General features: G+C 38.0%; 1 protein-coding gene across 3 annotated transcripts in view; it reads right to left on the bottom strand.

Annotated features, from left to right (window-relative positions):
* Nucleotides 1-2,423: 2,423 nt before the first annotated feature.
* Nucleotides 2,424-25,249, bottom strand: part of LOC149202397 (uncharacterized) — a 74,562-nt gene continuing 51,736 nt past the window's right edge. For 2 of the 3 annotated variants that reach the window (XM_089403168.1, XM_089403170.1), the window contains 3 exons: nt 4,313-4,484; nt 4,029-4,169; nt 2,424-3,907 (listed from right to left, as the gene is read on the bottom strand). In XM_089403168.1, the coding sequence (XP_089259294.1) occupies nt 2,867-3,907; nt 4,029-4,169; nt 4,313-4,484 (1,354 nt within the window). In that variant the 3' untranslated portion in view covers nt 2,424-2,866. The remainder of the gene's footprint in view (nt 3,908-4,028; nt 4,170-4,312; nt 4,485-25,249) is intronic. The other variant, XM_089403169.1, reaches the window with a different exon arrangement.

A 25,249-nucleotide genomic window follows, 5' to 3' on the forward strand; every position in this document is an offset into this window, starting at 1 on the left:
GTTTGTAGCAATTGATTGTACAAGGTTGAAACCAACAAAGGATATAATGCACTTTCATCAATTATCTTATAACATAACCCGTTTGCAAAATCTCGAGTATTTTTTTTTGTCATATCACGTTGACTGCAACACAACAAAAGCAAAATTTCCATGTGTAGTCTCAATAATCTAGATCAAATTTTAAATGATGACCTTGGATAGTGATCCCAAGAGAACATAATATGTGATTGAATCTTATTGTATTAGTGTGTTTGTTGAATGATAATAGATATAAGCATTAATTTTCACAAATGGGTTTACACGATCATAATATGATTAATTAATAAATCCCAATTGCATTTAAATTATTAATGTAACAAAAGTTTATTTTCGCCACCAATCATGTTTTATCACTTTTTATGATGTGCACGTTAAATAATTTGATAGGATATAATTATTGTTTTATTTAACTCATTTTTAAAATGTGTCCATAAATTAATTAGTTTTATTGCTAAATTACCATGCATTTTTTCATTATTATTACGAAAAGTTCTAAATAGCACACGGAGATAATGAATGGATCTCAATGGAAGGAGGAAAGCATTGAGAGTTACAACTTAATCCTAAAACAACAAACAATGATGCATGGTTATTTATCTTGACACAATTTAGAAAAGCATAGCGAAAAATAATGATGCATGGTTATTTATCTTGACACAACTTAGAAAAGCATAGCGAAAAATAGCAAGGATTAATGATGGGAATTGTTAGTCTAACAAGGGACAAGATGAGTTGGATTTGGTGGGACCTTGGATACTATTGGGAAATCTTTCCAAGTTGTCACATAATTGCCTCAACAACTTTGAACTGATAATCCGACAATTCCCTTATCCTAGCTAAGTCCTTGTCTTTCATGGGATGCAAAGTTCCATAATTCTTCTCATGAGCCAAATCTTGGTTTTGGATCAATAAATTTGACATCCAAAATCAATGGTTTTCTCATACATAGGAAAATTTAAGATGCAAACTCCTATATTCCCTGTCACAAGACAAATTTGAGATTAAAACCCCTATATTTTCCCTTACAAGACAAATTTGAGATTAAAACCCCTATATTTTCCCTTACAAGTCAAATCATGGATTTTATTGGGGTAATTTTCCCATGAAAAATCAATGATTTACTCAAATTTGAAATCAAAGTCTTTATATTTTCCCTTACAAGTCAAATCATGGATTTTATTGGGGTAATTTTCACATGAAAAATCAATGATTTACTAACACACAGAAGGACATGAAATGAAAACTCCTACAATTTCCTCTTCTCAGATTAATCTAAGATTTCCTTTCACAAGGAAAATATGAGATGTACCTTTTCTAGATTCTTGTCACAAGTCAAATTGTAGATTTGCCCTAACAAATTTGACATCCAAAATCAAATAATAAAAACCCGAGACGCAAACTCCTAGATTCCTCTAAAAATCCACATATGAGATACAAACTCCTAAATTTACTCTCACAATCCAATTCTAAGATGCTCACTCCCGGGCACCCTCTCACAAGCCAAAGTGTAAAGTTACCTCAACAAATTTGGCATCCAAAATCAAAGATTTTCTCGTACATGGGAAAATCCGTGATATAATCTCCTATATTTCCTCTCATCACCCAACTCTAAGATGCAAATTCCTAAATTTCCTTTTACAAGCCTTTCTTTGGTATATTTCACCTCCAATTTCCTTATAGAAGTCAAATTGTTACCTTTCCTTAATGAAACTTGCATGCACAAAAAAGGTCATTTGATAGTGATTTATCTTATCTTAACTTAACAATTTTCATTTTGTAACGGTTCCATGTAAGCATTTTGAATCTGGAACTGTTATATTTTGAATCACACTTGAAATGTTGACTTATACGTCTTATGATTTATATTTTTTAAGTCATAATATGTTAATTTTTCCTATTTTGTCATATTCTGGGTTTTTGTTTTAAAATTTTATTTATTGTGTATTGGATGCAAGAGATAGTGATGTCCACCCTGCACCCACAAAGTCTGGCTACCTTGGCATTTCTATAAGGGTGTTTGAAGGTGAGAGAGAGATCTGCCCACTAATCTTGATTTCAAAAATATCAATCATTCCCCTCCACCTGCACCCACAAACCCTGGCTACCTTGCCTATTATCCCTACACTGGCGCCAAAAAATATAAAATGCAACCTTAATGCTCTATTTCCAGGCAAAGCATAACTAACTAAATTTTTCAATGTGCTATCTGGAATATTTGATCCAATTACCTCTCAAATTTATGGAAGGAAAAGGCAAAAATAATAGAGGTTTGATACTGAATCAAATATGCCTACTATATTCAAATTTCAATCACCTTAACTGCGATTCACGTGATGTTGGATGTTGTCTATAGCCTTCGTCGGAATTTACTTTGATGAGTAATCTTACTTTAACAAGGTTTATTATGAGAATTATGTAATCATACGGTGTTAGATTTCAGGTACGATCCCGTGGATAAAATCAACCACATGCCATGCGTTCTGCATTTTCTTGATACTAGAGACCATAAATTCCAAAGATGTAAAAACTGAAATTTCAACCAGGCTCACTGGATGTTTTATTCCATGCAGTGCATCAAGCACCGTACATTATGTACCGCTAAAAGATACTTTTCATGCTGCCATGAAACAGATCTGACAAACCAAAATTCGTGTTGTATTTTGAGCATCCTCAGAAAAGTATGCCTAGTCGTTGTAGCATTCAACCTAGCAGTCAAATTATCATCATCACCATCATCAGAAATATCACCCGAATATTTAAGGTCTTGCAGAATTATCTTAAGCTCTGGAATTCTACTTGATCAGAAGTTGATGATGGGCTCTGAGCATCATAATATATCTAAGCAGGAAAAGTATGAGACATCATCCATTGATGGAAATTCTGCAAGGTGCTGAAATGTCAGTGTCTCCAGAACTCTATCTGGAGGATCGGTGAAAACCTCTCTGAGAGAATCATGATGACTATGAGCAGAGTTTTGGGGATCTGGCTTTAAGTGAATACCTACATCAAGAGGATTCATAGTCTCAAACAATGACTTTTGTGGATCCAAATCTGATTCACCTTTTGGAATCCTTTCATCACTTTCTCCTTTCAAATCAAAATCAGTTTCCTGCTGTCTTCCAGGGGTTGGAAAGTGGTTAGATTCAAGGCTACATGATGGTCCAGAAAAACACTGAATAAGTTTTCTCAAATGACAGTTTGCATTGTTCTCGCCTTTTAGGGAGTTCATCTCTTCACCGTCTTCAACACACCCTGGAGCAGCATTTGCAGTCAACTCAGAAATTCTATCTGCTACAAGATTGACGGCAGAAAGAACAATAGCTTCTGCACTTGCAGCAGCATCTGCAAGTGTGTGTGCAGCACCTGCAGCATCCTCAAAGCACATCCTTTCTTGAGCTTTTTCTCTTGATGGGGACTCTTCATTTACCCCACCTTTTTTCTCCAAATCAGTGAGAGAGGGTGATAGAGAAAAAAATGGAACAAATTGCTTCTCCCCATGTATTTCACTAGAAGCACAAACAGATGATGTTGGTGATGAGACAGGGGAACCTATATTGACAACTGGAATATCTAATCCAATGGGCTTCATTTGCAAAATGGTTTTACGATGTAATCTGAGAAGATTACTTTCTGGCACAGTTTGTGAAGCTAGATATGCTGAAGATGCATGTTGCAACCTAGGTGTTGGAACACCTTCCCTCGATCTCGAAGACATTTCCTGCTTGGAAACATGTGGAGCTGGAAAAATTAACCGTGTCTCTGATATCTTAGAGTTGTTAGGAAGCTTGATTGGAGTAAAGTGAGATTCATCTTCTTCCTCATCAGGAGCCAATACATTTGTCAGAGTAGCAACATAATTTGGTCCATCCTAGAAAAGGGAAATCAGACATCACATTTGCAGTTTTACTCGCAGATTATAAAAAAGAAATAGTAAATACAGTACATACTCTTTACTTCAAAGAACACGTCAATTTAAGTTTACAACTCACCATCAAATCTTCTTGCAGATTCAAGAATTCAGACTCTGTAATAGATGAATGCCAGTCTACTTGACGCTCTTCAGCTATCTTTTCCATTATCTTTGATTTCACCTCAGCAGTTGGAGCACAAGCTGAAAGTTTTCCAATGATCTACATGTTAACAAAGGAGACATAAATATCTGCAGCTGATGAGAATATTGGTCATTTTGCGTAGACCAACACATACTTATGAAAAGTTCTCATCAAATGTCAAGTATGATGTTATTAGACATGCTAATATTATGCTTACTAACCATTCGGTTAACACCACAATCTGGTTGTAGTTCTGTAGCAGCAGCAACAAATTGCTTTCCATACTTGGCACAAAATAAATTTTGGACCTGCAGTAGTTCTGGAAGATCAGAACATCTAGGCGCAGCAAAAATTAAACTGGTTATTGACTCTTTCAAATCCATAGGACACTCCCTGCAATCATCAAAAGTCACTACATGAAATGAGGTCTTTTAAATTACAAAAAGTAAAAGAAACCAAAGGAACAGAAATCAAATGGGAAAAATTGACAAATAGGAACAAATGATAGTATACAGTCCATCACCTAAAAGCACATAGTCTTCAGCAAGAAAGAAATCAGCAAATGTTGAAGAACTTACTAATGAGTTATTTCCACTTGAAACTTAACACGCTCCATTCTGCTTGTCTAAATCACTAAGACAAATTATCCATTGAGGTAATGCAAAAAAAATTGTCAAAGTGAGAATCCTTGAAGTCATCATTAATTAGAAACCCAAGACACTGTCCAGTGTCTGTGAAATCTTATCATAGGCTACAGCTTGAAAAGTGAGCATATTTCCACTTGAAACTTAGCAAGCTCCATTCTGCTTGTCTAAATCCCTAAGACAAATTATCCATTGAGGCAATGCAAATATAATTGTCAAGGTGAGAATCCTTTAAGTAAACATTAGTTAGAAACCCATGACACTGTCCAGTGTCTGTGAAATCTTATCATAGGCTACATCTTGGAAGGTGAGCATATCCTCCCAAAGGGAGTGGGAACTAAAGAAACGAACTTCTGAAAAACATAAACTTGAAAACTTGATTGGAGTCCAGGAAGGGCAAGAGTGGACCATTTTTTCCTAAGCTTTGAGTCCGAGACAGCTTGTTGAAAGAGGTTATCATTCAATTCACCCTTAGGTCCACGAGTCAGTGGTCATCAATGTTCTTATGAACCCTTTGAGTAACGTGGTAGAATATGGTCATCAGTAAACTTCCCATGTAACCAAAACTCATATAGTCAGCGCCACTTGGCATTCATCCTTTTATCTCATGCAGACAAATATCACATTGTCTAACTCACTAACCTGTGGCTCCACCGAATTACCATTCCTAAGCTCACTTATTAATCAAACGCAAAAAGACCCACATAGGGAATAACTCGATCACGAATTACCATTCCTAAGCTCACTTATTAATCAAACGCAAAAAGACCCACATAGGGAATAACTCGATCACGAGGGTTTCAAATACATTAACCAATGAATATCACAAGAACATTCACATATAGAATACCTCAATCACCAATCTCGTATTCACCTAGAGACCATTTAAATACAAGAAGCAAGCGTATAACCTCCAAGCTATAGAACAAAGCAATGAAACAGTTCAGAGATAGAGGACCAACATAGCATTTGATTACCCATGATGTTATCACCCAACATAACACAACACACAAATAATAATACAGTAATTTGCAACATCCACTTAGAAGAATAGAATAAAATAGAACATTATTAAAACATATACAAGGCCAACTAATCTATGGGATAAAACAACCTACATCTCGTTGTGGCAATTCTTTACAGAAGTAATAAAGCCAAAATGCAAGGAAGGAGAAGAGGAAGAGACAATATCCCATATATGGATGTCGCTAAAGTTATGTTTCTCAGCTAGGTGTGCTCCCTAGAAGGGTCACTTATTGTGATTGTGTTGGTTTGCAGCATCCTATCCCTAAAGCAAATCATCTTTGATGCCCTATTTGTTGTGTCATTTACCTGTGATTCCCAGAAAACTACATCTGAATCATTGTTGATATCCGTAGTTGAAGAAGGTGTTCTTCTAGCTTTGCGTCTTAGCATGGAGAAGATTTCCATCTTTTGCCTCTTTGGGTGCTTGCATGCAAGGTGCAAGTGACTTTTTTATTTCTTTCCTAAGTTTAACTTATGAAAAGTTCAATAATGAATTATTGAGAACTATTATACTCAAGTCTAATGATAAGTAAGTTACTTATTTTAATTTTTAAGTGACCTAGATGATATAGTCTAAACCGTTGATCTCAACTGATCTTAGGATTTAATCCTAGCAATTGATAACTTAGGAGATTGGGGTTAGGGATTTGGCCTAATGAATTCATTAAATAAGCGTAATGATAAGGGGAGAGACAATTTTTTGGTTGAGCGCTTGAGTGAGAGATTTTCCCAAGAGGTTGGCTTGACTTGATTGAGGAGAGAGGAGGAACTTATTGAGAAATTCAGAGGGCCAAGTTGGAGAGAGGGGGGGGGAGGGAGACAGCAAGGAGGGGACTGATTTGTTGGCAGCAGCTCAAAAATGCAGCTGAGAGGAGACTGTAGCTCACTCGCGCAGCTGAGAATGTTTGGGCACCTGATCGAATTTCCTTGCAAGCCGAATTTTCCAATAGCAAAACTACTTTTTTCTGAGTGGATTTTCCTTGGGAACCGGGTCATAGGTTTCTCGAACAACTGATAATTTCTCTATGTATTTCTTTGTGGGTCTTACCCAATATTTTCCATATGTAATAAAAGTGAAGGAAAAGTGTTATGGGTAAATTTTTCTGCTGTCGCATGTCATTGATTTCTCAATTTTGTTCCGCTGCAAATTAATTTACGGGGTTAGAATATTAGTATATTTATTTTACAACAATTTCGATATTTATTTGCAAGAAATATTTTCTGGATTTTGCACTAATTGCTAAGATAAAATAGATCAGGGCTCATATTAAAAATCTAACATGGTATCAAAGCTCTAAAAACTCTGAAGACGAGAGATCAGTGATTTCGATGGTAGATTTTTATTTTGACGGCATTTTTTTAAGGGTTTTGTGGCTAAAGCAACAGTATGGCAGCATCAAGGTTGAGGTATGAAGACAAGTTGGGCAGGGCTGGAAATTTCAGTCCATGGAAGGAGAGGATTTCTATTTTTCTCAAGTCGAATGGCTTGTGGGAGTTTGCAAGCACAAAGATCCAGGTTCCTACAGATGCCACACAAGCAGCCAAGCACAGGTTGAAGGATGTGAGAACTAGAGGCATTATTTTGGACGGTGTGAAGGATCATGTGATCCCTCACATAACAAGAAAGGATACAGCACATAAGATGTGGACGACCTTGACCAGCCTATACTAGAGTAGTAACCAGAAAGAAGATGGTGCAGAGGAAGAAGCTAAAAACCATTTGCATGAACAGATCAAAGATTGTGACTTCTTATCTCACTAGGATTCAGCAGGTTCACGATGAACTATCAGCCATGGGGACGCTGTGGATAATTCAGAGCTTGTAAAAGTAGCTTTGAAGCGTTGTGCCAAGCAATGGACCCCTTTTGTGGAGGGGATCCTTCCTAGGTAGCAGCTTCCAAACTAGAACCGATTAAGGGATGACTTTATCCAAAAGGAGATCTGGGAAAGTTCGATGACTGGTGGGCAACGCAAGGGGGGAGATGAGGAGAACCTTGCTCTTGTTGGGCAAGTGAAGAAGGGCAAGGGAAAAGCCAAGAAGAACTAGGGTGGAGGAGCACTTTCGCAAGGGAAAAAGGACATGAGCAAAGTTAAATGCTTTGCATGTCACAAGTTCGATCATTATGCCGAACAATATCCCAACGAAAAGGAAAGGCAAAGGGAAAACTTCTACTGCGGCAGCAACACAAATGGATGAGCTTTCCGAGAAGTTTGAAAAGGAGTTTGGTTTGGTCTCTTGCTAAGTTGCATGAAATGGGGAAATGGGTATAAGTTTCCGAAACAGGCACAGGTACGAAACGTGACCCCCCCCCCAACCCAAATTTTGGAAACGGGGAAACACAATATAATATATATATATATATATATTAGAATTTAGGACATTTAAGAAATGTTATGTACAATCATAAAGCATACATGATACATTATAATTTATTACATTTAAAGTTTAAACATTATGATTAAATTTACATCACATTTGCTCATGAATGATCACATAATGAAAATAGCAATATCAAAAATCAACCTTTATTATAGATACTAATCTCAAAATCAGCCTTTATTATATATATGAGGTTGCAAGTACAATAAAGACTATGAGGCTGCAAGAACTTTAAAGACAAAAGACCAGTGCTCTCTTCCTCTTTTCTCCTTTGCTAAAATCAGTTGTCTCCAAGAGAAACGACTTGCTCAATTGTGTGATGAGGGAATGAGGCGAGTCTTTTTATAACTTGAGAGAGGCATCTAAAAGCATCCACAAGATATTTTGTTCGCCCAATAAAAAATTAGAAATGAAAAAACAAAAACAAAAAATAAAAGAAAAATTGCAATATGAAGTGGAAACTCCATCGTATGGCCTGGAAACTCATTTCCGACCATACTCGCCATGTTTCCCCAGGCCGAAAACTCGTTTCCAGCCTGTACGGTACGCGTTTCCGCATTTCTGCTTCGTTTCCTGGCTGAAACAGACTTGGGGGCAACGTTTCTTGCAACATAGGTCTCTTGATTTTCTAGCACCATCACTCGTGGTGCGTGGTTTTTGGACAACGGAGGTTCTCGTCATATGACGGGATCTTGAGACCTCTTTACCAACTTTGCCAAGGAGCATCGATCTCCATGTAGAGCTTGGAGATAATGCGAGAGATGCAGTGGAGGGTGTTGGGAGAATACAGTTCCAGCTGGACATCAAGGGTCCTATGGAAGTTAGGGAGGTATTATATGTACCTAGGTTAGATAAGAACTTTCTCTTTTTATTGGCCATGGTGGATAGGGGACTTGAGGTCAACTTTTGATCCAAATTTATGAAGGGAACCAAAGTTATGACCCAAACACAGAGATACAATGAAACTTGACTTTAATTAATAAATGGAAAATGTTGAAATTGTATACATGCAGAATGAAAGCAAACTAGCTCGAACAATGGTAGCTTATCTCTAAGGAGAGATGTTACGGCTACGCGCCTTCCTGAACTATGTTACAATGAGGCTCGAAGGCCTTTTTATCATAAAAAAGCAATAACAAAACCTAAGCATCCAAATACATAACCCTACGAGATGAAGCACCAAAGGCTTATGGGACTCGATGGTACAAACAAAGTTCGTTATAGCAGGTTAGACACTCCAAAAGACTTGGAATATGTAGATCTCCATTGAAGATACAAGAATATATATTAAAATGTATGAATGAAAATGATGTTACAAATGAGAGTGAGGGCCTGCTTATATACCCTAGGCAGGTGCCTCTTCATGGAAGGTCATGTCCCATTTAGACATGCCTATTAAGTACTAATTACTAATTAACTAATCATTATTACAACTATCATCATTATTTATATTTATATTATTTATATATATTTTATTCATAACATTGCCTTCCTCCTCAAAAATCTTTGTTCACAAAGCTTATTGATGAAAAGGCTTGATTTATTTTTCAGTTTCGAATGTCTTCTTGTTTCGGAGTTGTCATCTTCATTGAAACAAGACGATATGATCCTCCAAGTGATAAACAAAATTGTCGCACTGAGAATGGATCTGGCCATGCTAAATTAATCTTCTGTGGTATCTTGTGGTTACTGAATACTTCGTGTGAATTGTTATCACAAGACTGAATTGTACTAACATTAGTAGTCTTTGGAACATAAGTTTGTTGTTTATGTTCAGAGTGATATGGATTCGTAGATTGATTGAGATGTTTGTTCTTGTGATGGATGTAGATAAGGAGTTCTTTTGGTTTGTCTTTTCCCTATCATGTGTCTGGCGATATTCTGATTTACTTTAGGTGATGATGTTGTTGAATTGGCTACAGAAACTTCACTTGGGATGTTTATCATCTGAATTGCAACATCTAAGTGCGTCTTTTCTTCAATCGGTTTGCCTTCTTCTTGAGTTATGATATTCACTGGATCAATGTTTATTCCTTTCTCTTCAACTTGGACTTCTACATTCGATGCTTCCTTCTCGATAAGTTGTTGTACCTTGTTTTCCAACGACTTCTTTTCCTTTTTAAGTTTCCTAACTTGCATCAATAGTTTTTCACTATGGTCTTTAAGCTGAGATACTTCTTCATTTTTTTCAACAATGATCTTGTCAACTTCTCTTTGCATATTTTGTTGTACTTTTTTACGTTCTTGAAAAATTACTTTTGAGATATCTAGTATGTCTTCTAGTATTACTGAATTTGGCTTCACTGTAACATCTTGTAGCGTTATTTTTTTCTTTTTGTAAGAAAATTTCAAAAACTACTTCTTCGTATTTAAGATGAATGAACCCAGGGTTTCCATCCAAGGTGAACCTAAAATAATGTCACCTTGATTGCTCCATAGGGTTTGAACTAAGTATTGTGATATGAACGTATAATCTCCAATGTTTAATTGTAAATTGGTTATGTCATAATTTATTTTGTTAAAACAATCTAATTTTCCGATTATATTAGACTTGGGAATCACTAATTGGTTTGCGATTTTAGGTTTTATATAATTTTTATTTTCAACCAGCGAGATAGCAATAGTAACATCGTTCCCTGTAATAGACCCTTTAATTCTAAATAGCACTGAGGCATAGTTATATGAAGTTTCTGGGAATCTTCCAACCTTCATTTCCGAATTAGACTCCATTCCTTTTTCACTTTAATGATTGACTCTATTTTGCCTTATTAATCATTTTAGGTCAACAATACTAGGATGTCAACAATAGGTGACTTTTTAATATTTTTCTTTTATAACTGAACTTGGGCACTCCCTTAACATTTAACATTTATAGCTTGACTTTTTTTTTAAATATATATATATATATATATACGTATATATACTTGTACTTTATTAAAATGATGTCCCAACAATTTAAGAAAACTTTTTTTTATTATGCACTACTTTCCAAGTTTCTCCTCTTGATAATTAAAGTAGGTAGGAGTTTATTTGAAGTAATAAATAAGCCCAACACCTTGTTAATTAATTTGACCAATCAATATATTGTATGGGCATACCCCTTCAGATTGAAAGTTTAATTTTCCTAAAGATAATATTATAGTATAACCATATTAATATCAACGTACAGATTGTATGGACTGTGGTAAAACAACAAAATTTACTGATTGGTGGAAGGTATAGAGGCAACAAAAAATCGACTTGGTGGTTGTTGGATACGGTAGCAGTTAATAGTGAGAACAACGTGCGGAATTTTTAAGAATGCAGGGAACAGCACACAAACAAGGCAACGGTCTAGTTCGAGGGCAGTTAGACAATGTATGGCGTTCGCAGTGGCGACTAGAGGCATTTGTGTTGATGCAGCGATGGCTTAAAGCGGTGGCAGAAAATGGGTGCAGTGGCAGGGGTAGCAGTAGTCATTTGCGAAATCGGCAACAGTGGACGCAGGTGATGAGAAACCGGGCTATGGAGAACATAGATTGTGCAACATCGACTATGCAGAGATTTGGGTGGTGGTGGTGTAGAATACGGGACAGGGTTTCGACTGTCAAACAACGAAGGAGTTGGGTGGTCAGCGAGGGGACAGGGCAGCGAATCAGGAGCTGTTACGATCGGATCAGCGATCTCGACAACTAATTTTGTCCTTGACAGTGGATGATTTTGGGTGACTGTTGGTCGACAAAGTGAGCAGCAACGGTAGATGTTCCTAGTGGTCAATGTCAATGGCGGAGAAGGCCGCTACATGTGGGGACGCCAATGACAGAGAACGCGGCTGCGAACGGCCAGTCGGCTTGTGTGTTGCAGCTGCATGGTGAACAATGGCCCAGAGGAAGTATGTATGTGTCACGACCTTTTCTTTGGGGTTGGCTTGTTTATGTTTTTAATTTTAATAATAAAAAAATTCCAATTGAGTGTTTTTTTTTAATGGCCAAAGGCCTGAGGATGAAACCTGCAAAATGGAGAACCTCCACACTATGTAGCGAAATGCTTCAATAGCAACAAGTTTGACGAATTCCGGCGGCCAAAGACCAGATCAGACTGGCTTTGTGCAGTGGTTGCGGCCAGAGGATCGAACAGCTCAGATACCAATGGTACGAACAAAGTTCGTTATAGCAGGTTAGACACTCTAAAAGACTTGGAATATGTAAATCTCCATTGAAGATACAAGAATATATCTAAGTCACCTGACACGGGGATTCGGGATTCATAGGATTCAGGATTCGTGGTGTCGGATTCGGACACGTTGACCCCTCGGAACAGGACACGTAGGATTCGTTATATATTATTTTATTAAAATATATATATATATATATGTTTAAAAATATATATATATATATATATTAAAAATTAGATATTTCTTACACAAATTTTACTTAATGATACAAATTTATTGATTTCAAACATAGATCTTCATCTATAGCATGCATAGTACATACAAAATTCAAATACATGTCAGTGGTACTGATCACATAAATCATGATTCATAATTCATAACTGAAAGACAACTTACAACTACAAGATAGTAAGATAAACACACTGACAACACATTTCTGTTTAAAGCAAAGTGATAAATATCTCGAGGCATTGAAATCTAATATTGGTGGAGAGTACAGCACTAATGAGATTGACTCATTTTACAGAGAGCATGGTATCAAGTGGAAATTCACAATCTATGCCGGAGCAAAATGTGATTGTGGAGGCATTAGGTCGATTTTGTTTATGTTTCTAATCAATTACCTGGGATAAAAGGATTTAAATTACCCCAGATTTTCCAATGTGGGGCAAGCCTCAATAGCATGTTATTTCACATAAAAGTTGTAAACCATACACACACTGCAACTTTGTGCATAGTTGCGCCCAAAAAAGATATGGAAACAAGAAAACCAAGTCCATCAAAGAGAATATGAAACATTCTATTGAAAATCTGGATGATACATGTAGAAAAGGAAAAATATAAACCACCATAAATGACTTACAAATAAAACGGCTATCTTGTGATCCTATAGTTGAAAGATTCCTCAATCAAAACTTCTCGTTCAAATAACTTACTTGATTAACATCATCATGAACAAAACCTTAATAAATACATCCTGAATATTTACTCAAATCCGACTTCCACTATACATTTAGGATTTCCAGTATACATCTAACCGTGCTACACTATATCTTGCTAGAAATAAAGGGAATGCAACCAGCAAATATCTTCCAAAAGATGGTCCGGCCAAACACAGGTCACTTTTCCGCCAAACGAATCCTGTACACGCTGTCAAAAATCGGGACACACTGGTGAATTTCTTGACACGCTTGGGATTCGACGTGTCCGGATAGGATTCGACGTGTCATGTTTTTTGGACACGTTTTTCGGGTGAATCGTGTCCGACACGCCGGATTCGAACACGTGGCCCCTATATAACGAATCCGGTTACTTAGGAATATATATTAAAGTGCATGAATGAGAATGATGTTACAAATGAGAGTGAGGGCCTGCTTATATACCCTACGCAAGTGCCTCTTCATGGAAGGTCATGTCCCATTTACACATGCCTCTTTAGTACTAATTACTAATTAACTAATCATTATTACAATTATCATCATTATTTATATTTATATTATTTATATATATATTTTATTCATAACACCCGATGGGGTAAGTTGAAACATCAACTTCCCAGGGTCGTAATTTTGGCATATGATCTTCGTTTGGAGTGCACGATAGCCCGTTGAAAAGGTCTATACAAGGAAAACAATTTTTTATTGTCGATGACAGTCTATCATTTAATCAGCCCATTTCCCCAAAAAAATGCCATTTAGGGCCTCAAAACAGCTCTAGAAGTTCAGGACCTAAAAACTACCAAAAATAGAAAACTATAAAAATAGGAAATTTGTGTTGTGAGCCAGTGGAATATGTGGGTCGCCATTGATATCCACTCGGATCAACTTCATGGGAGATGAAGTTTCTATAAGGCCTAGAGTAGCAGATCCCAGCATGAGGCATATGATAGTAATGTTTTAAAACTCCAACTCCGACACCGACTCGGCCGAGGGCCGACTCCAACTCCGACTCCGACTCGGTATTGACTCGGCCGGCTCGATTTCAGTGAGTCGGTCGTTGTAAAAAATACATTAAATATTTTTTTTTTATAAAAAACATAATTTTAAAGATTTCCATTCATGTTTCCAAACACACAGCATCAGAATATAGATGGAAGACAACATATGATCAAAGTAGGCTCATGAATATATCCATTATATCAAAATGGCACCTAGTGCACTATCCAATACATACATGATCAAAGGTTCAAAACAAAAATACATAACCAAGGAGGCTAGAAATGGCCTCTACAACAAAAGTAAACTGTGACCAATACTACTGGCTAGTAGGTACTGCCAGAGGAGCCAAGATCATGTGGATCAATCTCTGGATCATCATCAGAGTCAGACAAGAGGCCCCATGGCTCCTCCTCATCATCATCTCCAACTGCAACTATAGAAGTGGTAGCACTAGCAGGTTGTGCAGCAGATGCAAGCTGAGATAGACGAGATATGCGGTTGCGCTTCTGTCGTGGCTGAGCAGAGGAAGCGCCTGCAACTAGAGGACTTGCTGGCTGTGAGGCTGAGGCTAGTACAAGTGGATCAAGATCTGCATTCAATTGAACATCATGTTCGAGTGATGCCTCCCCCTGTAAATCCAAATCAAGATCCTCATCAGAATCAAACTCTGCTGGATGACTCTCCACTACCCAATCTGATGTTGGATCAATGTCTTCCAACGTAATGGGATCTAAATCGGGTCTTTTGTTCAGCAATTGGTTGCGTCTGAGCCGGAGGTTGTATTGGACATAGACTAGATCATTTAACCATTTTTTATCCAAACGGTTTCTCTTCTTTGTGTGAATCCTCTCAAAGACAGACCAATTGCGCTCACACCTAGTAGCACTACAAGTTTGATTCAAAATAAAAATTGCAAACTTCTGCAATTCAGGACAATGGCTACCAAAAGCCTCCCACCATTGTGCTGCAAAAAACATAGGAGTGTAATGAGTTAGCTCAACAAAATTACAAATTATATCCAACTTTCAAATTATAAACGATTTAACAAAATTTAAAAAAACTATTAAGAATTTGAAAATTGAAATTTTTGTTTACCTGGCTCATCTGCTTCTCTTGCAATCTTTGCTAGGTTCTTCCCAAAGGTACTTGAGGCATTGGTGAAGGTCGTGACCTGTCGGTGTATCTCCAGCTGATCAGACTCCAATGGGATCATGCAATCAATGCAGTCAATCAGTCCATCTCTAACCTCCCCCCTCAAAGCTCCTATCTCCTTAGCTTTATAATGATACCGTGGGTTCAAAAAATACCCAGCTGCATGTATAGGGCGATGGAGTTGATTGTTCCATCTTTCATCAATGATTGCCCAAATGGGCCCATACTTAGCCACTTTATCCTTGTATGCCCTCTTTATTTTCTCCTTTGCTTGATCCATAGCCTCATAAATGAAGCCCATAGCCAAACTTTCCCCATCCACCAACCGCAACACCTTAACCAGTGTCTCAGCAAGCTTCACAACCTCTACTGCCTTTCTCCAAAATATTTCTTCATTAACTTTCTTTTTCAATTCTTTGCCTTCCAATTTGTGAGACCACTGGCTTTGATTCCATTCATCACTGGAAAACAACTTTTGCAAGTTTCTATGTTGGGAAAGCATAGATTGCAATGTCAAAAAATGAGTAGCAAATCTAGTGATGGCAAGCCTAATAATATCCCTGCCCCCAGTGTGTTTCCTCATGAGGCTCAAAATCCAGGAATAATTGTAGATAAATTTTGTTATGCTTTTGGCATGATCTACAATGTTTTTGACCCAATCTAATTTTCGAATATCCTCAAGCATGAGGTCTATGCAATGTGCAGCACATGGGGTTCAAAAGATGGTCTTGTGTTTTTCCTCTAACAGTTTACCAGCAAGAACATAGTTAGAGGCATTATCTGTGATGACTTGAACAACATTAGCCACCCCCACCTCCTCAACAACATCATCCAATAGCTGAAACAACAATTTCCCATCTTTTACCTTATCAGATCCATCAACTGATTTTAAAAACATGGTTCCCCATGGGCAGAAGATAAGAAAGTTTATGATGGTACGGTTTCTTTGATCAGTCCATCCATCTGACATGATGGTACATCCTGTTCTTGCCCATGAGTCCTTGAAATCTTTCAAATACTCATTAATGGATGAAATTTCTTTCTGTAAATGATACCCCCTTAGCTCATGCATAGTAGGGCCTTTGAAGCCTTTTCCAGCAACATGTATGGCATCAAACATATGCTCATAATATGGTGAATAGGAAGCATTGAAGGGGATATCAGCATCATACCACCATCTTGCTATGTAATCACAAGCAGTCTCCCTCAATTCTTTCTTCCAATGGTCATCTAAAGTGGGCTGCATTTGACTTCTACTAGCGTGAGGACCATGTGCATTTGATGGAGAGGAGGGAGTGAAATAACTTTTGATATTCATATCACCCTTTTTCATTCTACCCTTTCCCTTTTCTTGAATAGAATCAAAAGAGGGAGGAACATATCGGAAGGGGTTGGATGCATTAGTACAAGGGATAGAGGAAGAACCCTCAAAATCAAAATGGGGGTTGGTAGCCATCATTTTTTGTATATCCCTCTTCCTCCCAATTTCAGCCTCTAACTCTTTTTGCCTAGCCTTATCTTCTTTAAACTTCTCAAAGCTGGCTAACAATTCCTTCCTAATCTCCCCAATTTCTGGTGAGGTACATGGAGTAATTTGGCCTCTAATCCCCGCCAAGTGTTGTTTCAGCCTATTAATGCCCCCAGGACCGTCCTTAATTTTCCTATGGAAAAATTTGCAATGCATTTGACTTTCAACCATTTCAACATATGCCTAAGCAGCGTCTTTCACTCTAGGTGCCATTTTTTGACTTGGAAATGAAAGCAAACAATCTGAAAATGAAAAAAAAAAATACATTGATTCAATGTTCATTTCTTTCACAAAAAACACTCTTTAGGATTTCTAGATTTGCACATAAAATTTAATAAGCAAAAATAGATTTGTACAAGTGAAAAAAAATACCTCCAGGCACAAACTGCCTCCTCAAGCTTGCTCTAAGAAACCAACTCCTCAATGCTGCTCCAAATGGCTGCCCAAGAAGCTCCTCACTCCAGCTACAATGCTTGCCCAAGACTCCTCACTGCTGCTCCAAAAACAAACTCAACAACTCCTCACAAACTCTCACTGAAATTCTCACTCAAATGCATGAGATGGCTATGAGAGAATGAGAGGGGTTGAATGGGTTAAATAGGGTTTGGAAGAGGGGAATGGACGCCAAAGACCACAAACCAATTATTAAACCCTTTTGGAGTCCCTCACCCTTAGCAAATATTAAAAAACAATAATAAAAAAGCCATTTTTTTATGTCACCGGGCCGTTGAACGTAACACGGCCAGGTTGATACGGACTCGGCGGAGCCGATCGGTTAATACCGAGCCGGCCGAGTTGTGTAACAACTCAGCCAGCTCGGTATTAACCTGGTGGGCCGAATTGGTTACTTGGCCGAGTCACAATTTTCAGGCTTGGCTCGAACCAACTCGGCCGAGTTGGTTTCGAGCCAGCCGTTTTTTAAAACATTGTGTGATAGGCATCAAGGAGAGCAACCTATATCTGTTGAGAGTCGCATCCTGTGAAGCCCCTGGTGCATGACAGTGACAACCATAGTGAGCTTTGGAATAGGAGGATGGGACATCTACACTACAGGGCTTTACCACCGTTCCAGGAAATGGTCACCGGTTTTCTGGAGATTAGGGTGGAGGAGGAGGGTGTGTGTAAAAGATGTGCACTTGGAAAGCATGCCAAGGCAACCTTTCCTCACAGTGAGAGCAAGTCCAAGGGAGTATTGGACTTGGTGCATTCAGATGTATGTGGTCCTATGTCAATGGAGTCAATCACAGGGTTCAACTACTTTGTGACCTTCATAGATGACTATTCCAAGAGGGCATGGACCTACTCCCTAAAGACCAAGGATGAAGTCTTCGATTGGTTCCAAAAATTTAAAGCTCTTATGGAGAACCAGACTAGGAAGAAGATCAAGGTGTTGAGATCAGACAATGGGGATGAGTATAACTCTAATGAGTTCAAGGGTTTCTACAGGGAGGCAAGAATCAAGACAGAATTCATACTGTCATACAACCCTTCGCAAAACGAGGTTGCGGAGAGGAAGAACAAGACCATAGTTGGAGCAGCGAAGACAATGATCCATGATCAGGATTGCCTATGTTCTTATGGGAGGTAACCTGCAATATAGCAGTATACCTACAAAACAAGAGTCCTCACAGGAAGGTGGAGGAAAAGACTCCTGAGGAGGATTTTACAAGACTGAGACCAAAGGTGAGCCACCTTCATATATTTGGTAGTCCAACTTAGGTCCATATTCCATCAGAGAAGAGGACTAAGTTGGAGCCCTCTTTTGAGAGAGGGATCTTTGTGGGCTATAGTGAGGTATCAAAGGCCTATAGGGTCTACATTCTAGCACAAAGGAGAGTCATCATCAGCAAGGACGCTAGATTCGAGGAGGGTAGGACCTTTATGAGGTCACTTGATACTGAGTCAATGGCGGTAGAGGAACAGGAGTGAGAGGCTCTAAATGTTGAAGAGGGGCCAATAGCACTAGCAACAGGGACACAGCCTTCAATTCAAAAGGAAGAGCGAGATGTTTGTTCTAGCTCTACCAGGAGGCCAAGATGGGCCAAGCAGACATTGAGAGATGTAGAGGAGCATGCAAAGGCTCCTAGTAGGATATTCAGGTAAAGTACACCACCAGCTATATTTTTCAGCCACATGACCTTGATGGACAACATCAGTGATTCCAAGCCTTCTACTTTTTAGGAGGCAATAGAGTAGCAAGTTTACAGGGATGCCATGGTTGAGGATATAGTTCCATCATAAAGAACGATGTGTGAGACATAGTGCCAAGTCCCGAGGGTAAGTCAGCAGTCACTTCTTGATGGATCTATAAGAACAAGCATGCAGTAGATGGCAGTGTCAAGAAGTATAAGGCAACGTTCGTGGCAACAACATTCTCCTAGAAGGGGGAAGTGGACTACACGGAGACCTTTGCACCTGTTGCCAAATATGGATCTATTAGGGAAGTCATATCTATTGCTTCAAAGATAGGGTGGAGGATACATTAGATGGATGTGAAGATTTCCTTCCCCAATGGGATGATTGAGGAAGAGGTGTATGTTGAGCATCCTCAAGGATTTAAGATGCATGGGAGGGATTCCCATGTATGCAAATTGAAGAAAGGTCCTTTGTGGACTTAAATAAGCACCATGCGCATGGTATTCCAATACCGATGGGTACCTTCTTGGATTGGGCTTCACCAACAGTGAGGCAAACTCAAACTTGTACTATGTACTTGTTAAGGGTGAGTCGCTCATCTTGGTCCTCTATGTTGACAATCTGTTCTTGACAGGATCGGAGAAGCTCATTGGGATGTGCAAGGAAAACCTTGCTTTGGAGTTTGAGATGAAGCTTATTGGACTTGTTGACCACTCCATATCAACTACCCCATAGTTGTACATTTTTTTGCGCAAGGACTTCCATCATGTCCGAGCACCCAAATGATCCACAGATTCATCATTATCAGCTATATGTACAATGGAGTTTTGTAAACCTATTTCGCATTTTGTAATGTAAATGATCCTAGTAAGACAAATGTATATAACAACCTAGGTAAAATTATTTTTCTGATGATGATTTCTATCCTAGGAGGTTTTTCGTCTCACCGATTCATGTGTTTCTAAACACGGATGATCGACAGAGTTTTTCTTTCCAACCTCACCCCAAAGCTAGAGTGGATTTTGTCGTAAGGGTCTTAGATGAGTCCTAGTGTTATTTATTGAGTCTCTATAAAAGTGATTTGGAAATAATTTTAGCTATTTGGTTAGATTATTTTATTACAAGTCACTTAGTCTACTAGATCATATTTTGAGTCGCAAAAAGGGTAACTTATAAAGGGTCTATAACGAACGGGTGTTCCCCCTTCATGGGTTAGAATGTATTATTTCATGTAAATATTATTTTAGCTATAATGCTAAAGTATTAGAGGGTTGGAAAAATTAATAATCCCCTCATGAGTCAATTAATTAAATTTTCTGACTAAAATAAATTTAAAAATGATAAGCCAAAAATTTAATTAATTTAGGTCCTAAGAAAAATTAAATTCTCCAACATTTAAAATTCTTGGGTTTTAAAGTTTTTAATTTTTGGAGGTCCTTGGCCAAGGGAATATTGAAAATTTCAAGATATTTTGGACCCTTGGGCCTTAGTAATTAAGTCAAAGTCAATTTTTTGAGGCAATTAACTCAAAATAATCATTTTTTAGTTAATTAAAAAGAAATTAAAAGTGAAATTCGATTTTCCTCAAAAAGGTAACATAATTTCGATGGCGATAATTAAAAAATCATTTGATCTTCATAAACGGTCTAGATTACTTTGACGGGGTCAATCCATCTAGCTGTTGAAGAATTTAACTATAAATTAGAAGTATCTCTCCATTATTTGGATTGGATCATTGAATTGTGTACTTGCTCTGAAAAACTCTAGTAACTTTTTTTTGGTTAATAAAAAGCAAAAGACTTTAGGGTTTCAGACGGTGGTGTTCCTCTTTCATATTTATGTGGTAATATTGCTCTTAATACTCAGCGTTTTTTATTTGTATTTGCTGGATAATAACCTTTGAGGATTGATCTGTGCACAGGTATCTTGCACAGATTTCTGGGTTTTTAAAATATCATTTTGATTTGATAGAACTAGCAGTTATCTCTATTTCTTGATGATTTTATGATTATTTTGAATCTCTATTAATCTAACAATCAAATCTAAGTGTGCAGAAGTTATTATTCAAGATTTGGGCGTTTGGGGAAGTCCTCAGCTGGACCAACTGACTCTCAGATTACAAAATCTAAAGAGCCTACTGTTTTTAATTTCTAAAGTCATCTTACAAAATATTTTATTTGCAGGGTTTTTTGGGCTTGTGCCTCTTTAAAATTTCCAATTTATTTATAAATTCGTGCAAAATTGTTTAGATCTGGCTAATAGAGGGCTTTGATCTGCAAATTTGGGAGCAGAGTTGGACTCGTACTCCTCAAATCTGCTAGATCTGTAGAATATTATTGTAGATTTGTAAAATTCAATTTTTTTTATATTTTTGTATATACATGTTTTGGGGTTTTCTATCTTTTGTTTGTGCAGGAACAGATTGTTGGAAATAATACTAAGAGGGGGGGGTGAATCATTATTATCAAATCAATATAACTTTTCCATTTCCATATTCAGATTCATATACGCTACTTCAGTTAAGGCAAATCGTGTGTATACGCAACTGTGTTTAATGCAACAAGCGTATATCCAGTAAACTTATGATTCAGTTAGTTGATCCTTAATGAGTGCATCAGAACATTATTAACCATATGAACATTAAACAAGAGCAGTAAAACAGAACAGATCATCACACACAAGAAGCACACATTAACACCATGATATAAGGTGGAAACCCAATGTGGGTGGAAACCACCTGCTGCAAATCATCTCTATCTTCTTTTAATAAGAAACTTCTTTTTACAATATTTTTGTACTGGTGTAGTCTTATACCAGTACACAGGCTTCTACCTGTAGAAGGCTACAACCTTCTCTCGTTCTCCAGCTTCTCCTGGAAGGAAGCTACAACCCCCTTATCTCTTGTACTAGCCGATGTACTAGTACGTAGGTGCCAGCCTACTAAATGCTCCAACCTTCACTTGTTTTCTAGCTGCTACTGGAAGGGAGCTACCACCCCCATAGCTCTTGTACTAGTTGATGTACTAGTACGTAGGTGCCAACCTACAGAAGGCTACAACCTTCTCTTTCATCCTCCAGGTACCACGTTTCATCCAATTTTCATATTGGACCCATCAATATCATTGAAGCACAAAATCAATCAACACTAGCATCATCAATCTCTGAATCACCCAATACTGAAACACTGAAACCCAGTCAACAAACTGCAATCACCAGAACACAGAACTCTGCAACAATATTCAGAACCAACTGTATCATCAGAAATCATGCATACGCTATGTGGAAGAGCCAAACCAACGTGTATACGCAACTTCACCAAAGTGAACGAGCGTATATATCAACAATTACTTACAGATAACTTCGTTGCACTTCCTGACTTCAGACATACCCAGATCATTACATATACAAGGATAATACATATGTTAGCAACCAGATCTAGTCCATCAGATCACATAAAGATAAGTCATTATGATCCTGATCCATTATAGATCTCATCCATCAACACTGAAGCTAAACACAATCAACCAAACTGAATATGCAGAATACTGACACCAGTAAACAGTCACCAGAACTCAGACTTTGCATCAACAACCAGAACCACTTGTAACTTCAAACATCATAGTTCATATTGTATACGCTACTTAGATGTATCTAACCTGCGTATGTACGCGCTTTTATCAAAGTCAACCAGCGTATACATCTGTAAATATTCATTCATGTTTTGCAGCTATTTCAATCTTAAGTTATACCCAGATCAGAACATTACATGCGTCAGTATACAGATCTAGAACAAGCATGATCAAACCATATAGAGATGATTCATTCCAAACCATTTGATCCCGATCTATCCTTAGATCTTGTTCTCCATCAACTGCTGAGATTCCTCCTTAGCTCAAATCAAGCAAAGCATCATGAACCCATAACCTGCATACTAGATCTCATACATCATCAGATATTCAAGACTTTTTCTGAATACATTTGCCTAGTGATCTTCTTCTCCTTTTATAGTCTTAGGCCTTACTCAATACCATGGTCCAAAACCATTTAAAACCAATACTAGGGACCCAATACCTGGGTTCAACACTTCGGATGCAATACCAAGGTCCAAAACCATAGGTCTAAATACCACGGACCCAAAAATAAGCTTTCCCACATGTACGCGCTTTTTCGTGCATGAAAGTGCGTGCATACGCATACGCGACTTTTGATCAACAATCCCGCGTGTATACGCGCCTTTGTATATAGTGAACCTGCGTGTATAACCTGCATGTATACACTACTTGGTATATAGCAAACCTGCGTATATACGCGACTTGGTATATAGTGAACCTACGTGTGTACACGACTTGGTATATAGTGAACCTGCGTATATACTTTTCTTTCTTCATTCTTTGTAGTCTGATCATCAATTCTTTGCTACTGACCTGCTGCACTATGATCTGTCATCTGTGTGAGTTGCCATCAAGGACAACACTTGTATCATAATGCCAACAATCTCCCCCTTTGGACTTGATGACAAAGCTAACTTGCCATACTAAGAACTGTCATCTTAATGAGTTGTCATTGTTCATTACATCTGAACTGATCCCATGTATTATGTCACATCTGATATCTCTTCTGTAGATTCATCTAGTTATATATAAGCGAGTTGTTCTTCTACAAGTGGGTTGCCATCAAGTACAACACATGCATCATAATGCCAACACAGATCTAAAGATTGCCGCCGATTTTTGTGGATTCTGGAGACAGATCTAGGCCCTGGAGAGTAAGCTCTAATCTTCATTTTATTTGCAGGTCAAAGAAAAATTTCAGAAAGGAAACTCGTAATATTTCGATCTGGGTTTTGCAAATCTTGTGAAAGATCGTGGGCAAAATTATTTTAGGGCCCAGAGGCCCTGCACTGGCCATCTCCAGCGCTTGTCCCCCTTTCTTTCCTCTCGGCCCTCACCTCCTTATTTCTCCAAGCTCCTTTCCTTCCCCTCTATCCTCTCGGCCCATCTCACGGCCTCCCTTATCCCTCCAACTCCTACCCTCGGCTCCCTTGCTCCTCCTTTCTCCCTCTCCCTCACGGCATCCTCCCTTCCCGCTGCCTTTTCTCCCTCACTTCCCCTTGCCCATCTCCCTTACGGCCTCCCTCCTTATGGCCTCCCTCATCTCCCTTATAGCCTCCCTTATCCCCTCGGCCCCCTTTCTTTCCTCCTTCAGCCCTCGGTCCCCTACCTCCTCGGCCCTAAGCTCCCTCTCGACCTCCTTCTGCGCTAGCCATCTCCAACTCTCGGCCTCAAGGGCTTTCCTTCTCGGCCCTCATCCTTGCAGCCTCTCTTCCTTCACCCTCTTTCCCAAAAACTTTTCACTAAACTTCTCCCTGAAATTTCCAAAGATTTTTGACAAAAATTTCTAAAAAAAAATTAACAAAATTTGAACAAAAAAATTTCTCAAAATTTTTATGAGTTGGCATATGGATCTGAAGATCTTCAGTGATTTGGGCAGCTTATCTCCAAGTATCTTCAAGCCCCTAAGGGTTGATTGGTGCACATCCTCTAAACCCTTACCCCATTTCATTGATCTGATTGAGAGCAAGACTAATACTGGCGTAGTGTTTCAGTTAGTTGAAGTTTGACAACAAATTTAGTTTGCATCTTTTACTCCAGTACATTTCAAAAATAGAATTATCTTCAGAAACTTTTGCATGCTAATTGACAAATTTCTTAATATTATTTCACTGCTTTTCAGTAATTTATTTCTGAGTTTTAAGATCAAATGCATCACTAGATTGGAAATACTTAAACCCAGAAATTTTCTGAATTGTTAGTTATCAGTTTGTCATGTGAAGTTTTTGCTATTACACATAGAAAAAATCTGAATCTTGAATGGTTATAGGATCACTGTTTTAAAATAAATTGGTAGCATTGTCATTTGTTTTAAGAGCAGATTACTAGAATTAATATTTTAGACCTTGCACCTAATTGTTGTAATATGAGTTTAAACACTTAATTTAATCAATGTTCCACCAAGACTCCGGGACGGGGAGACGCACAAGGGGGACATGTGGGAGTACCCTCAAATTTTAGGGAAATTTAGGCAGGACGGGGGGACGTCGGGGTATATATATATTTTTTCCTTTTTAACATATATATATATATATATATATATATATATATATATATATATATCAAATTCATATTCAATAATGAAAGCATAA

This window comes from Pinus tabuliformis, chromosome 2_1 (assembly GCF_031772625.1).
Source record: "Pinus tabuliformis cultivar Carrire ecotype Pingquan chromosome 2_1, CPIR1, whole genome shotgun sequence".
Lineage (NCBI taxonomy): Eukaryota > Viridiplantae > Streptophyta > Pinopsida > Pinales > Pinaceae > Pinus > Pinus tabuliformis.